General features: G+C 35.7%; 1 protein-coding gene across 1 annotated transcript in view; it reads right to left on the bottom strand.

The window, feature by feature from the left end:
• LOC122811308 (aldo-keto reductase family 1 member B1-like) overlaps positions 1 to 15,754 on the bottom strand; it is a 201,822-nt gene that overhangs the window by 120,465 nt on the left and 65,603 nt on the right. Inside the window, exon 5 of the mRNA XM_044083069.1 lies at positions 8,491 to 8,607. Within this exon, the coding sequence (XP_043939004.1) occupies positions 8,491 to 8,607 (117 nt within the window). The remainder of the gene's footprint in view (positions 1 to 8,490; positions 8,608 to 15,754) is intronic.

Raw genomic sequence — 15,754 nt, 5'->3', positions numbered from 1 at the left:
CGTTGATTATCTAAACTAATGGAGGTACCTGAATTGTCAGAATTACTCCCCACCCAGATATTCACCTTATTGTTTGTGGTTAAACTGTCCTCCACACTGGCTTTATTTAAAGTACTTTCGTGGTTAGAAGAAAATTGAGTTGTAAATAAACCATGGGTCGATCTCTCATACGGGTATTGGGGGAACCCAAATGTGGTAGGGGAATGGTTCACCTGTTTGTTCATCAGGACCACTGTTGGTGTCCCACTGATACAAGCCTTCCCTACAAAATGTCCGGCTGCTTGGCCTGTTTCTTCTTTAATACCTCTGATGATTTCTCGCTGGAAAAAATCTCCCCCCCTGAAAATTTTCCTCTCTAAATCCACTTTTAGACGGTTTCCTCCTAGTACGTTGCATAAACTGATTATTATCCACATTCCTATTGGCTGGCCAAATATAAGCTCTATTGTTCTTATAGGAATCTAAATCACGTAAGATTTTATTGTGTTTCCTCTCTACAATACCTGATATTTTATGATCTGCCACAGTGTATTGTTTCTTATATAATTCCCTCCAATAGTCAAAGTCAGGATGATTAATGATGGTTGAATTCATACTCTCCACTTCCTTAGTTAATCTAACAAGCTTTGCATCATTGTATTTGATCAACAATTTGATAAAAGCAGCACCAAAACCGTCAAATAATTCATTAAATTCCTCAATGGTGTCTGTCCCATAGTCTATACCCAAAGGAAGTTTAAAAAATCTTAAACCCTTGGGTACAACTTTGTGTTCAAGACATTTGGCTAAATAACTACAGTCAACCTTCGTGTTTTTAATAGCCACTAGTTTACGTCCAAATTCATAAATCAAATCTCTCACAGATATCTCTGTCTCATTACCTTTACTAAATTTGGTTTTGGATTTACTTGTATATTCCCCTTCCTTATCAAAAAAGTCAAAATTGTCATCTAGAAACTGTTCCATTAATACATTTTTGCTCCCTTCAACATGTGAACATTCTTGATTGTTACATAAGCTCGTCTTGTGTACATAACCCATATTATCTTGTTTGCTATAAACATTATTACAACACACACTAGATGGGTTGTGTAAATCAGTCTGAGTTGTGATACCTTTCAAAACGTGAGTGTTCTTAGTTTTTCCATGTCTATATGTCTTAACCACACAAGAATCCTTAGGTCGAGCTCCAGCATTTTGTTTCTCTCGTCGTGCCTTACTGACGCTAAAATCAAAAGTGAAGTTATGTTCGGAAGCGTTCTGCAGCCGTTCATTAGTAAAATGTTCATCTTCCTGGATAAATAAATCCAAGCCCATGTCGTATGCAGTTTTGTCTCTATTTGGCAAGTCAATATTTGAAATACCACGATTGCGGTTGTCATCCGAGACACCATCCGTGTCTCTCAGCTCTCTTGGAAACCCACAGTCCGGGGTGCGTAAAGCGTTCACCACGTGTTGCTCTGGAGATGACGCTACCATCCCATTGTTGCGTTTCCTGCATTCCGGTCTATCCGGACTGCTTGTCTCGGCGGCATCCCTTTGCAAGCCTTCCGTCTCACTACTAGGTCTATCTTTGCTATTAAGAGTGGTTACTAGACCAGTAACCAATTCCATGAGTCGATGTACTTCGTTTTGTAGGGCGGACAAATCTGCTCTTAAAGTAACCACATCTTCCTTGCACAATGAAGCAGTGCCGAGTTCCACTGAAACATCCATCACATGAACAAAACCGAAGAACAGTAAAAAGCACCAGCAACTAAATACCACAGTCCAGATGGATGTACACCGGAACACACTGCTCGTACACCAGGATGAAAAACAGATGTTTAATAGATCCACACAAATAAAACGGAACAGGTTTAGCGCTTTCAACCGTAATACACAGTCTTCCTCAGAACAATGAATTGAAACATAGTGAACCATTTTATATCTTTCTTGATGGAATAATTGGATGACCTATCTACTTCAATAACCCGCCAAAATAAAAGCGCTAAACCTGTTCCGTTCCTAAGTTGAAAGCGCTAAACCTGTTCTGTTTTATTTGTGTGGATCTATTAAACATCTGTTTTTCATCCTGGTGTACGAGCAGTGTGTTCCGGTGTACATCCATCTGGACTATGGTATTTAGTTGCTGGTGCTTTTTACTGTTCTTCGGTTTTGTTCATGTGATGGATGTTTCAGTGGAACTCGGCACTGCTTCATTGTGCAAGGAAGATGTGGTTACTTTAAGAGCAGATTTGTCCGCCCTACAAAACGAAGTACATCGACTCATGGAATTGGTTACTGGTCTAGTAACCACTCTTAATAGCAAAGATAGACCTAGTAATGAGACGGAAGGCTTGCAAAGGGATGCCGCCGAGACAAGTAGTCCGGATAGACCGGAATGCAGGAAATGCAACGATGGGATGGTAGCGTCATCTCCAGAGCAACACGTGGTGAACGCTTTACGCACCCCAGACTGTGGGTTTCCAAGAGAGCTGAGAGACACGGATGGTGTCTCGGATGACAACCGCAATCGTGGTATTTCAAATATTGACTTGCCAAATAGAGACAAACTGCATACGACATGGGCTTGGATTTATTTATCCAGGAAGATGAACATTTTACTAATGAACGGCTGCAGAATGCTTCCAAACATGACTTCACTTTTGATTTTAGCGTCAGTAAGGCACGACGAGAGAAACAAAATGCTGGAGCTCGACCTAAGGATTCTTGTGTGGTTAAGACATATGGACATGGAAAAACTAAGAACACTCACGTTTTGAAAGGTATCACAACTCAGACTGATTTACACAACCCATCTAGTGTGTGTTGTAATAATGTTTATAGCAAACAAGATAATATGGGTTATGTACACAAGACGAGCTTATGTAACAATCAAGAATGTTCACATGTTGAAGGGAGCAAAAATGTATTAATGGAACAGTTTCTAGATGACAATTTTGACTTTTTTGATAAGGAAGGGGAATATACAAGTAAATCCAAAACCAAATTTAGTAAAGGTAATGAGACAGAGATATCTGTGAGAGATTTGATTTATGAATTTGGACGTAAACTAGTGGCTATTAAAAACACGAAGGTTGACTGTAGTTATTTAGCCAAATGTCTTGAACACAAAGTTGTACCCAAAGGTTTAAGATTTTTTAAACTTCCTTTGGGTATAGACTATGGGACAGACACCATTGAGGAATTTAATGAATTATTTGACGTTTTTGGTGCTGCTTTTATCAAATTGTTGATCAAATACAATGATGCAAAGCTTGTTAGATTAACTAAGGAAGTGGAGAGTATGAATTCAACCATCATTAATCATCCTGACTTTGACTATTGGAGGGAATTATATAAGAAACAATACACTGTGGCAGATCATAAAATATCAGGTATTGTAGAGAGGAAACGCAATAAAATCTTACGTGATTTAGATTCCTATAAGAACAATAGAGCTTACATTTGGCCGGCCAATAGGAATGTGGACAACAATCAGTACATGCAACGTACCAGGAGGAAACCGTCCAAAAGTGGATTTAGAGAAGAAAATTTTCAGGGGGGGAGATTTTTTCCAGCGAGAAATCATCAGAGGTATTAAAGAAGAAACAGGCCAAGCAGCCAGACATTTTTGTAGGGGGGAAGGCTTGTATCAGTGGGACACCAACAGTGGTCCTGATGAACAAACAGGTGAACCATTCCCCTACCACATTTGGGTTCCCCCAATACCCATATGAGAGATCGACCCATGGTTTATTTACAACTCAATTTTCTTCTAACCACGAAAGTACTTTAAATAAAGCCAGTGTGGAGGACAGTTTAACCACAAACAATAAGGTGAATATCTGGGTGGGGAGTAATTCTGACAAATCAGGTACCTCCATTAGTTTAGATAATCAACGTCCAACCATTATTGTGAGTGAAGGGTACAAAGTATACAACTACACAGATATTGTAATTGAAACTGATTTTGTCAAATTATTGAGTAAGGGAATGAAGTTCATTCCCATGACTGGGATGAATCTTGTAGATAACATCAAGGAGGTGAAGTTGTATTGTAGAAGGCTTAATCTTGCAGTTTTATTTGACATACAAGCTGACATCAACTCTAATCAGGCTAGTAATGTGATTGGCATAATGGGTACCGACTTAAAGAAAAAAAGTACTTACATACCAGTAAGTAATCCTACTATATTCAACTATGAAAAAATGGTATGCAACGATATTTACCATTTACATAGGAACATCAAAAAGGATAGGATCACATATGATGACAATCTTACACCGATTGAGAGGGAATGTCTAAATAAGTTCATGTGTAATAGAGATATTAGAATTATGAAGCCCGACAAGGGAGGTGGGGCTGTCGTTTTTTACACTATTGAGTATAATGATGTTATTCACAACCTCCTACACGAGTCGGGTAACTATGAGAGTATATCCCTGAATCAAATTTCTATTGGACACAAAAGGATTGACTTGTGTTTGGAGGAATATTTGATCGATAACAGGATAACCAATGACACCTACACCTTTTTAAAGACAGACCATCCCATCCTGGCCAAGATGGTAGGGATACCTAAGATCCATAAATCTTTAGAGCACCCCCCGTTTCGGCCTATCGTATCAGGATCCAGATCAAAGACCTTCAAGATAGGTCAGCTGATTGACCAATGGCTGAAGAACATATATGATTCCATCCCTCACATAATGAAAGATTCGTGGAGATTTTTGGGTGAGCTAACTAGAGACAAATGGAAGGCACACAACACATATCTTACTATTGACATCAGAAATTTGTTTTCTAGTATCCCCAAAGAGCAAGGATTGGAATTTTTTGCCAGTAGCTTACGTAAACATTCAGGCTTCACTTGGGATAAGATCAACTTGATCTGTGATATGATGGGATTAGTTTTGGACTATAATTTTATGGCATTCCAGGGAGAATTCTTCAGGCAGACAAGGGGAGTTGCCATGGGGGCGGCTTGCGCCCCCATGTACGCTAACCTTGTCATGCTAGAATGGGAATCGAGATTTGTGTTCAATAGCCAGTTTGATTCTGACATCACGTATTATGTAAGATACCTTGACGACATCTTCATCCTTTGGAATGCTTCGTTGTCTAGGTTAGATGAATTCATGAATTACCTCAATTCAACCACAGACTTTTTAACTTTCACCCACAGCCACCATTGTGAAGAAATATCCTATTTAGACACACTCATTAGCCACAATTCTGAGGGTTTTATTTCCAGAGTTTATAGGAAGCCCACTTTTTCGAACAACTACATTCACTACACTAGCAATCATCCACCTCACGTCTTTAAGAACATCCTAAAAGGCCAAAGCATTAGAGTAGCCAGGATGTCCTCTACCAGGGACATCATGATGACAGAACTTACTACACTCAAGAAGCTATTTTTGGACCGTGGATATCCTGGTAGGATGGTAACGGAGGTGACCGATCAAGTACAGAGCCAATGGGGATTGAAATATATCCCCATTTTGGGAAATTACAACATGACGAAGGGGAATAACAATGTGAATGTATTAAAGGGAAGAGTATGCGTTCTTACATATACACCTTTTACTCATATTATTACTGACATTCTTGCCAGACATTGGGAATTACTGGCAGCCCTTGATTCTGATGAGATTTTAGGTAAAGTCCCCAAATATGTATACAAGACTGCCCCTAATGTAAAAAATCTGTTGGAAAGGGCCAGTTCAAACAGGGGTAACAGGTCTAGAGATGATAATAGAGGAACAACTAAGTGTGGTAGGTGCAAACAATGTAGATATATTAACCTGGATAAGGGCTTCAGGCTGAATGACATCAATGGCACCTACATTAAAAGTTTGAAGGGAAATTGTGAAACTAAGGGTGTGGTTTATGTGGCGCTTTGTAAATTATGCAATGCCCATTATATAGGTAAAACAGAGAGGCAGCTGAAGAAACAGCTGTACGAACATCATTATAGGATACAAAAGTGTGACAATAAAAATGCCTTGTATAGGCATATTGCAGACAAAGGTAGTGATCACAGCTTCCACTTTTGTATTATTGATCAGGTGTATATTTCTCCCTTCGGAGGAAACTAGAAAAATGACCTGGCCCTCAAAGAAAGTAGATGGCAGATATTGACTGATTCAACCCGTAAACCGGGTTTGAATGATTTTATTAGCATAAAACCTTTTTTATTGTATTCGTGACGATTATCTGTCATCCCCCATAGGAATTATTGGTTGTTCAGTTAGTCAGTTTTTCTAGTTTTTCATAGTTTATCATGTCCAAGCTCTAATCTATGTTTTATGTTTTATGTTTTACATGATTGTATATTATATTGAATCATACATTTATATATCTGTTTCTGGCGTTTTAGCATTGTTGCACAAATGTTTTTACTAATTGATATATATAGTATTTATTATTTATAGTTCTTTGAATGACATTTCATGAAGTTGGTTTTATATAGAAACACACATACAACGTCTGTTGTTTTGGATTAATATGTCTTTAAATATTTTGGCGGGTTATTGAAGTAGATAGGTCATCCAATTATTCCATCAAGAAAGATATAAAATGGTTCACTATGTTTCAATTCATTGTTCTGAGGAAGACTGTGTATTACGGTTGAAAGCACTAAACCTGTTCCGTTTTATTTGTGTGGATCTATTAAACATCTGTTTTTCATCCTGGTGTACGAGCAGTGTGTTCCGGTGTACATCCATCTGGACTGTGGTATTTAGTTGCTGGTGCTTTTTAGTGTTCACTATTTGGGCAAGGGTGTTTGTATTTACAAAGTCCAGGAATGTCTCTGCCTGTAGATGTGATGCTGTGTAGGATTCACAATCTTTAGAGGGGTAATTAAAGTCTCCCATGAGTAGGGTGTTAGGTTGGATGGTAAGTGTCTCCAATAGGTCCAAGTATGCAGCGTGAGCTTTTTGTGACATGGAAGGTGACCTATTGCTGGCTGGGATATGGTAGATGGTTTTGTTTATGGTGATCTGCACATGGAAGAACACTTGCATGTCATCCTGTCTGCCACCCTAGAGATATGCTTGTTATTGATGTATCCTTAGTAGGTCTTCCAGCATAGTACATTCTGCAGTAATAGGGTGATGTCTTTCAGTCTCACTTTGAAACAGTATGACACCAAGTTGTTCAGTTAGCCAAAGTCTGGTTAGGGGTTGGCTTTTGAAAAGGGGTACTTGCGTTTAGTGGCCTTACCTGGTTAACAAACTAATAAATAAATTCATGAATTAACTACAGTAAATAAATAAAAGGGAGCTGGCCTTTTGACAACTTGATTCTTCCCAGACAGCCATTTAAATACCCAAGTTATTACCTGATCCTTGCTCATCAGCATCACATATAGTAGCCGTACCACGTGTTATAATACTGCAATTTCAAAACAAAATAATGAAATTCTTAAACACCATGGATTTTCAAAAGTATTAGGATAGCAAACGCATTACTAGTCAATTTTATAATCCCAGAGAGGCACTCCATATGAAAACTTTTGGATGATTTAGACACTTCTATATAAGTCACTCAGCTACATTGCCAAAGGCATGGCAAGTAAATCTCCAGTTATTCACACCTTATTGTGTGTTAGATTACAACACATAACTGCGATCTCTCTGTCTCCATTCCAAGGGATCTACTTTGAAAGATCCAGATTTGCATGCTTGGTAGTAATCAGGGAAAGAACCACAAATGTGTCTGAGCCTAGAAAATCAAAAGATAAAAAGGTGGGTGCACTGCTGAAGCTTATACCTTGGGTTAAAGGGTGCAAAGTACTGTTCTTGGTTTCTGAAAAGGCTCTAGAGAAATTTTTCATCATGTACATTTTATGTATTTCTTGACACTGATTCAACACTTACGATTCCATTAATATGAGTCAACATATATTATTTATAAATCTCAGAACATTGTAACTTAGATGCATCAGTATGTAGAATTTAGGGGAAATAGTTTCATAACAGTAATGCACAAAGATGTTCATAAAAACTAGACTACACTAGAGTAGGCTAGAGCAAAAGTAGGGGGCAGAGGATGTAGTAGTTTACCAAAAAGTACCCAGTGGTATGACAGCCTTAGAGGCCAGCTATCAAACTCTTAATTCATGTGGGAAATCAGAGGCTGTGAAAATAACCAAAAGATAATTAGTTAACAAATCATGGAAGTGATGTATTAAAAGCTGAATGGTATACATAATGCAAAAGCAAGAGTGACATTCACATTTTGTTCTTTGTGGCAGGTACATGATTCATCTTAATGCCAGTTCATAGGATAGCTGAAATTAATAACATATTCCACATTCCTCATTGGTTCCAGAAAGAAAAACAATCTTTTGGATATCTCACTTTTAAACAACTTGTGCCTCTTGTTACAGCAAGGTTCAGAGGAAGCCTGTTTTCTTTGTTAAACTTGTATTCTTCTGACTCACTTTAAGGTCAAGGATTTGGGCATTTTTCATTATATGATGAATGGTCACTTACCTGGTTGACTACGGGCTTAATGTTGGCCAGTGACATTAATCTCTCTAGCTGTGAAGTGTTGAAGTTAGATACTCCAATTGTTTTGACCAAGCCTTCATCTACCAGTTTTTCCATTGCCTAGAACACACAAATGATAAAAAGATTAAACAGGCCTGTTTATTTTGAAAATGAATTTTCCTCTAACACTAACATTGACGCCTTCCATTTTATTTCTTGAAACTCTGCTTCTTAGATTGAAAAAACCTCCTTGGTGGGTCGTGACTTTTGATATGAATGCCATTAACTTCAGGATTTGCTAAATACTAGTTTTGTTAGAAGCCAGTCTCAATATTATATATTCTTGATGCCTACAATATTTCTAGTCAGTCAATAACTATGAAGAAATGCTAAAAAACATCATCAGAACTAAGCACATGAAAAGGCAAAGGGACTGATTATGGACTAAGTCAAATACAAAAAGAGAAAGAAACACTCCAGTCCTCCATTGTGTCTGCCTATTGCACTTAGCCCCTACAGACAGTATATTCACATATCTGCAGAGCTAGCAAGGCAGTATCTCAGAAAATAACTGTTTCTGTGATTCAGAGAGAAGACATACTGCATACCTTACCTCTTTCAACATTGGAAACTTGACGTCAAGTGATTTATTTTCACAAGCTGATTTTTCTGAGTAGGATTTTTTTAAGTGTTGACAAGAATACAAACAGAAGAGGATGAAGTGTTTGGGGGAAGGGGAGAAGCTCTAAACTTTAACAAAATAGCTTGCAAGATACTAACTTTAGTTATGGAATTCCTAAACTGAAGTACTAGGGACTCATGTGATTGCCTGAATGGCATGCATATGAGTGACAGTCACAGCATGTGCACATCTTATATTTGCTTATTGAAAAAATGTTCTTATACACATTTACTAGCACCAAAACATTAACAAGGAAAAAGGTCTTCATATACATTTCTGGCACACCAACAATAAGAGGGAAAAAGGTGTGCTTACATGCTGACTTACACAACAACAATAAGAGAAAAAAAAAGATTTCCTTAATCACCTTTTTCCAAGAATGTTTTATTTTCATATTATGAAACATATTCATTTGACAGTTAATTTCAATGTTATTTGAGACAGTAAATTAACAGAGCAACCATACAAAGGAATATAAAAATATCAAAGAAACAAAAAGCTCTAACAAACTTATATACACCATTCACAATATGTGCTACAAATAGAGAACATCTGGTGATAGAAGAATAACAGGAGTAAAAAGAAAAACAATGTTTTTTGCTATTGTATTACAAAAGGGAAATAGAATAGGTATAACACAATCACCTATATTATGTCACCAATAGAGTTTTAGAATTAGGGTAACAAATTTACTTATGTTAATTAAAATAAGATCACAATATTGCATGTTTTAATCTTTTAATATATGTTCTATGAGAAGGTTCCAATATTTTTGTAGTAGGAGCATTTATTTCTGTTCCTTGTTATAAGTTTATGAGAGGATATATATTTGACCGTCATATTTCTGAAGCCTATCCAAGGGCTTAGAGGAGTCTAACCAGTTCTGAGTAATACAGAGTTTGACTAGTGCAAAGAGAGTTATTAGAATACGCATTTTTTGCTTTGATAATTTCTAGGTGGTAATATTAAGAGTGGCAAACTCCCAAGAGAGTGTTGACTATTCATAGCCCAGTTTTTCTAATCTCACTTTCAGACAGCACCAAAGTTTATGCGTGAATTTACAATTCTATAACATATGAAACAGATCAGCTTTGGTATATGGGCAGCATGGGCATTGAGGAAGATATTTGGATTAAATGTATTAAGTTTCACTAGTATAATATATGCATTATTAATCATTAGTTGTGTATAAATGAGATTTTTGAATGGAGTTAAATTAAGAGTTAAGTTGATAGCCTGGGATTTCAGCTCTTCTGTAAGTTCCTTATTCATCTCGCACCACTAATTAGAAAAAAAACAAGATATAATGGTATTTGATTGAGGCACTTAACTTATAGGCATTAGAAACCTTTTTTATAGGATGAAGTTTTATATACTGCTAGGCAGATATTGATATCAAATCTACTGAGATCAGAGATTAATGCCACAGTAGATATTAGTTCTCATATCTGTCTTAATATAACAATATTCAGTAAAAACTAAATGAAAATTCCAGACAAGCTAGAACTTCCACTGAGTGTGGAGTGACCTCTCAAACTTCTTGTATCAGAGGCACATGGGATATATGTAAATGATCCTCATGAACATCAGGTGTTTCAGCTATATGGCAATTCTGAATGCCAATGACTTATAGTTGAATACCTGATGTTCATGAGGATCATTTGCATATATCCCATGTGCCTCTGATACATGAAGTTTGAGATGTGACCTTCTTACTCATTGTTTTAGTTAATATAGTATATCCTTTGTGCAAGTTAAAGGTCAGTCTAATTTGATCTATGGATATTTTACTATATTTTTGAACATCCCATATGGCACCAGTCTTTAATAAGCGGATATCTATTTAAGTAATCATATTATTGCTTAATTTTATATTTGGATTCAGGTGTATTGGTTGTAACCGGATGAGAGCTTTGTTTAAATTTAAGGTCTCAAATAGATTTTGAAATATTTTAATTTTATGCATTAGAAAGGGGTGGAGGTTTAGCTTCTTACAATTTTCTAACCAAAGAAAGGGAAGAGCCTTTGGATTAACATTAGCTTTTCTAGCATGTTCTTACCAGATTTTAACTCATAGAGGTGCCACTCATTCTTATTAAGCCTTAATAATGAAATTTGTATAATTCTGTTAGAACAAATGATGTCATGGTATAGCTGAAAATCCGGAATCCTACCCCCCCCCCCCTTCTCTTTGGGATAAGTACTTTTTAAATAGCTAATTCTTGTAGATTTGTGGTGTCATAGGAATTTTGATAGTTCTGTTTTTATTTTCTGAAAGAACTTTCTGGAATGATCATATTTGCCGCATTGAATTGATATAATAGTCTTGGTAAAATTATTTTTTTAATTGCAGCTTTAGACAGGTGTGATAGTTTCATTTGCCTCCATCTATGTGTGTCCTGCAAAATAGTGTCACAGGTTTTGTAGAGGTGACTCATGAATTAGTGATTATGTTCAAAAGTTACTCCTAAATAATGAAATGCATATTTTATCTCAAATCCGAATTCCAGGAAGTATGATTCTTTATGTCCTGAAGGATTTATTGGAAAAATAAGAGATTTGGACTGATTTATTTCATAATTAGCAACTTTTGAAAAATTTTTGATTGAAGCTAAAAATGTATTAAAGTCAGTTTTGGAAGTTCAAATGCATGTTTAGATCATCAGCAAAAGCTGCTAAGGTTACTTTAGTATTCATTTTCGGGATACAATGAAATGTTTTTTGAGATATATACAAAAATAGTGGCTCAATGTATAGATCAAAAACGTGAGGGGGATAGAGGGCAGCCCTGCCTTATCCTATTTAATATTTTAATGGGATTTGAGACTGTTTTGTTTATATAAAGATAGGTGTATGAATTATTATAGAATATCTTTATCAAATTGATAAACTCCCCAGGTAAATCATAGTAAGATAGTGTTTTGAATAAAAACTGTAAGTCAGCTTTGTCAAACACTTTGGTCACATCTAAAGCAAGGGCATATCTTGAGTAGCTGGAATTTTTAAGGAGTTGAATCATTGTGTCTAGTATTAGGGTATTGTCCCAGGTCTGTCTGTTAGGCATAGGACCAGATTGTTCAGATGATATCATCTTTGGGAGGTCCTTTTTGAGTCTTTATGCTAATAATGTAGAAATTTTTATGTCTAGATTTATTAATGAAATTGGACTACAGTTGAATGGGTTATATTTATTATTGTTGTGTTTTAGACCTATTTAGGTAGAGATCAGTAATACCATGTTGTTTAATGTAATTGAAGACTTTTAGGGGGATGCTTGATAACTTTTGAATAAAGGTTTTATAAAAGTCTGCTATATACCCATGAGGGCCTGGGGCTTTGCCTGATTTCAATTTATATATAATTTATTGAAAATCATGTTGTGTGAAGGGGGCATTGAGACATTCTTTTTGTAGATCACTAACCTTCGGGAAGTTGAGACAATTAAGAAATTCCTCGCATTCAAGACTTGGTATTTGATTGTTAGAAGGGCTATACATTTCCAAATAAATATTTACAGAAGTATTTAGGATTTCCTGATTAGTATTATAAGACTTACCTTCATATTGAATGAATGATATTTTGGGAGTTTGCTTAATATTTATTAATCTTGCTAGAGCTTTTGAGGGGGGGTTGCATCCACTCAGAACATTTAGCCAAGAATTTAATTTCATAAAATGTATAATGTTTGTAGTGTATTTGGTATAGTTCTTTCTGTAGATTATTTAATTGGGACTCTCAGTTAGAGTCTTGTGCATTTTGATGTTTCGTTTCTACTTTATGTATTTCAGTTGTTAATTTATCTTCCCTCTGTTTCACCAGTTTCCTATATGATGTTGCTTTTTGGATGAAGACCCCTCTTATTTTGGCTTTGCATGCTGCCCATTGAATGTCATAGGAGATATTGACATTTATTAGATTGATATCTAATTCTTCTAGAACATTTGTTATCTCTTGGACCACATCTTCCTTGTCCAATATATTGGAGTTCAGAGACCAATTCCATCATAACCCTATTGAGTGAACGTTGTTCGACCACAGCAGTTTTAATGTGATCTTAGAATGGTCCGAGAAAAATCTTGGTTCCAATGAGTAATTAACTTCGTCTTTCAGGAGAAATTCTGATATCAGGAAAGTCAATTACCGACCATGATTTATAGCATTTTTGAGTAATACGTAAATTTATCTTTTAGTGGGATATTATCAGCTAATAATGAGGGATCAATAATATTAAAGTCAGACATTAGGCCAGCTAAAGTGAGTGAGGCTTGGTTATTGTATGAGCTATTTCTACTGGATGTGTCTACTGTGGGGCAATCACTGCATTCCAGTCTCCACCTAGGATATAACGGTGATTGGGAAAATTATTTAGTAAATTGTAAATTTCAAAAATAAAATCTTGTTTTGTACACGGGCCATATAGGTTTAAAACAAAACAGGTTTTTGTGTATGTGGATTACTTGATATAAAAAGGTACCATCTACCATTAATATCCAGTCTGTGCATAACAAGTGAATCATGGAAAGAATTTTTGATTAGAATAGCAACACCTTTAGAACTGGTATTACAACCCGATGCATATATATTTTATATCCATTTTTTCTCTTTTTCTTTGTCCCAATGATTCTTTAATATATGTGTTTCTTGAAGAAAGAGCACATTAGCTTCAGATTTAAATGCTAGATGCATGAGTAATCTTTTTTTGCTTGTTGTAAAAACCGTCTACATTCCAAGAGTCATTTAAACATACTTTATCTTTCCTGTTACTGTTTGAATACATTTTATTTTATAGGTTAGCTTCTCTGTAGCATAATAAGCAAGATAAATCAGATTTGAAGAGCTTGTATTTAAATCTGTAGCATTTAACCCTTTCAGAACTACCTGAGTGCTTAACCAACTAAACAACATTTCTGAAAGAGAGTAACATATAATAATGAGGCGACTAAGATTGACTTAGCAAATAAGAAAGAAAAAATATTCTTCAAGTCCCATCTTAATCCATTTCTCTTAGTGTTTAAACAAATGATATACAAAATCCTAACTATTCCTAGATACATCATCCAATAGGAAAACGCCACTAATCCCATCACTCACAAAAAATGAAGTATTGCCAAGTAAGTGTACTCATCTGTCAGAAAATATTATCATATTCAACATTTTTGTTATTATAGCATCATCACGCTGATGTGTCAAAGGAAGGTCAAAAAGATATCACTTAAAATTGAGGCTGCACATGTAAAAATGTTTGACATTTAGTATTGCCTACCTATTTCAGATGTCTAATACATTTTAAAAACAGCTGTTGGTTTAAATAACCTCTTGAGACACATGATTAAAACCAACCAATATATTGTTCTGATGTGAACAAGCACTTACAATTTAAAGCAACATTCTACAAGGTGCATGCCATTAACTGAACTAGAAATCTGAATCTATTGGTTGGTTTTAATCATATGTCTCAAGAGGTTATTTAAACCAACAGCTGTTTTTAAAATGTATTAAGACATCTGAAGAAGTGGGGTTACCCATGAAAGCGCTTCTGTCAAATAAAGATTTTTATACTGGATTCTATAGCCTTCTCCAAGTCCTGGTGTTTTGATTTTTATTCTGGATCTGGTTTGTGCAGGACAAGTGAGTTCTAAAGCTTTGCTGGCAGTCTTGTGTTTTTGCTTTTTACTTATAAAAAGTGTAAAGGCTACATAGTAACTGAGAATCAGAATACTACAGAAGTATATTAAGGAAATCTTCAGTGGAGAATGCTTACACAATATACTCTGCAGGACGTTCACAATTATGTTATAGCTATGACAGACATTATGTGAGTCTGTATGCATTATATATCCGTTATTAGCATAAGTAGGCAATACTAAATGTCAAACATTTTTACATGTGCAGCCTCAATTTTAAGTGATATCTTTTTGACCTTCCTTTGACACATCAGCGTGCTTTTTATTCTGGATACACTTCTGAAAGCCTATATATAAAGTATCTAGATTGTAATACACTTCTAAAAGCCTATATATAAAGTATCTAGATTGTAATACACTTCTAAAAGCCTATATATATATAAAGTATCTAGATTGTAATTCAAATTTCCATAACGTTTCAGTTTGCAATCACAAGCACAGAAAATATCTGCACATTTTCCACTTGTGTTCTCCAAGACACACACAAGCATGTAAGAAGAAGTCAGTAATTTATCATACAAACAACTCCACAGCACATCTTACCTAAAAATCTGCCTAGGCTTTAACTTAGGACATTTCAATTTACAATCACAAGCAAAGAATATATCTGCATGTTTACATTTTTCACTTATGTTCTCCAAAACACATATAAACCTGTAACAAGAAGTCAGTTATTTATCATACGAACAATTCCACAGCACATCTTACCTAAAAAGCTGCCTAGACTTCAACTTAGGATGCAGGGGTATATATTCATTTAATCCATGACCTCTATCAGCCCTTAATCTTACTATCCACTTAGCTTCAAGCTCTTCAGTGATGTTCCACAGATCCCCCCCTTCTACTCTCATATGTTCTACCTATAACTACAAATTTAAAGACATCTTCCATATCATTATTG

The sequence above is a fragment of the Protopterus annectens genome, chromosome 9.part0 (genome assembly GCF_019279795.1).
Source record: "Protopterus annectens isolate FY-2018-M chromosome 9.part0, PAN1.0, whole genome shotgun sequence".
NCBI lineage: Eukaryota > Metazoa > Chordata > Ceratodontiformes > Protopteridae > Protopterus > Protopterus annectens.
The sequence above is the reverse complement of the archived record's forward strand: the minus strand, read 5'-3'. Positions and strand labels throughout refer to the sequence as shown.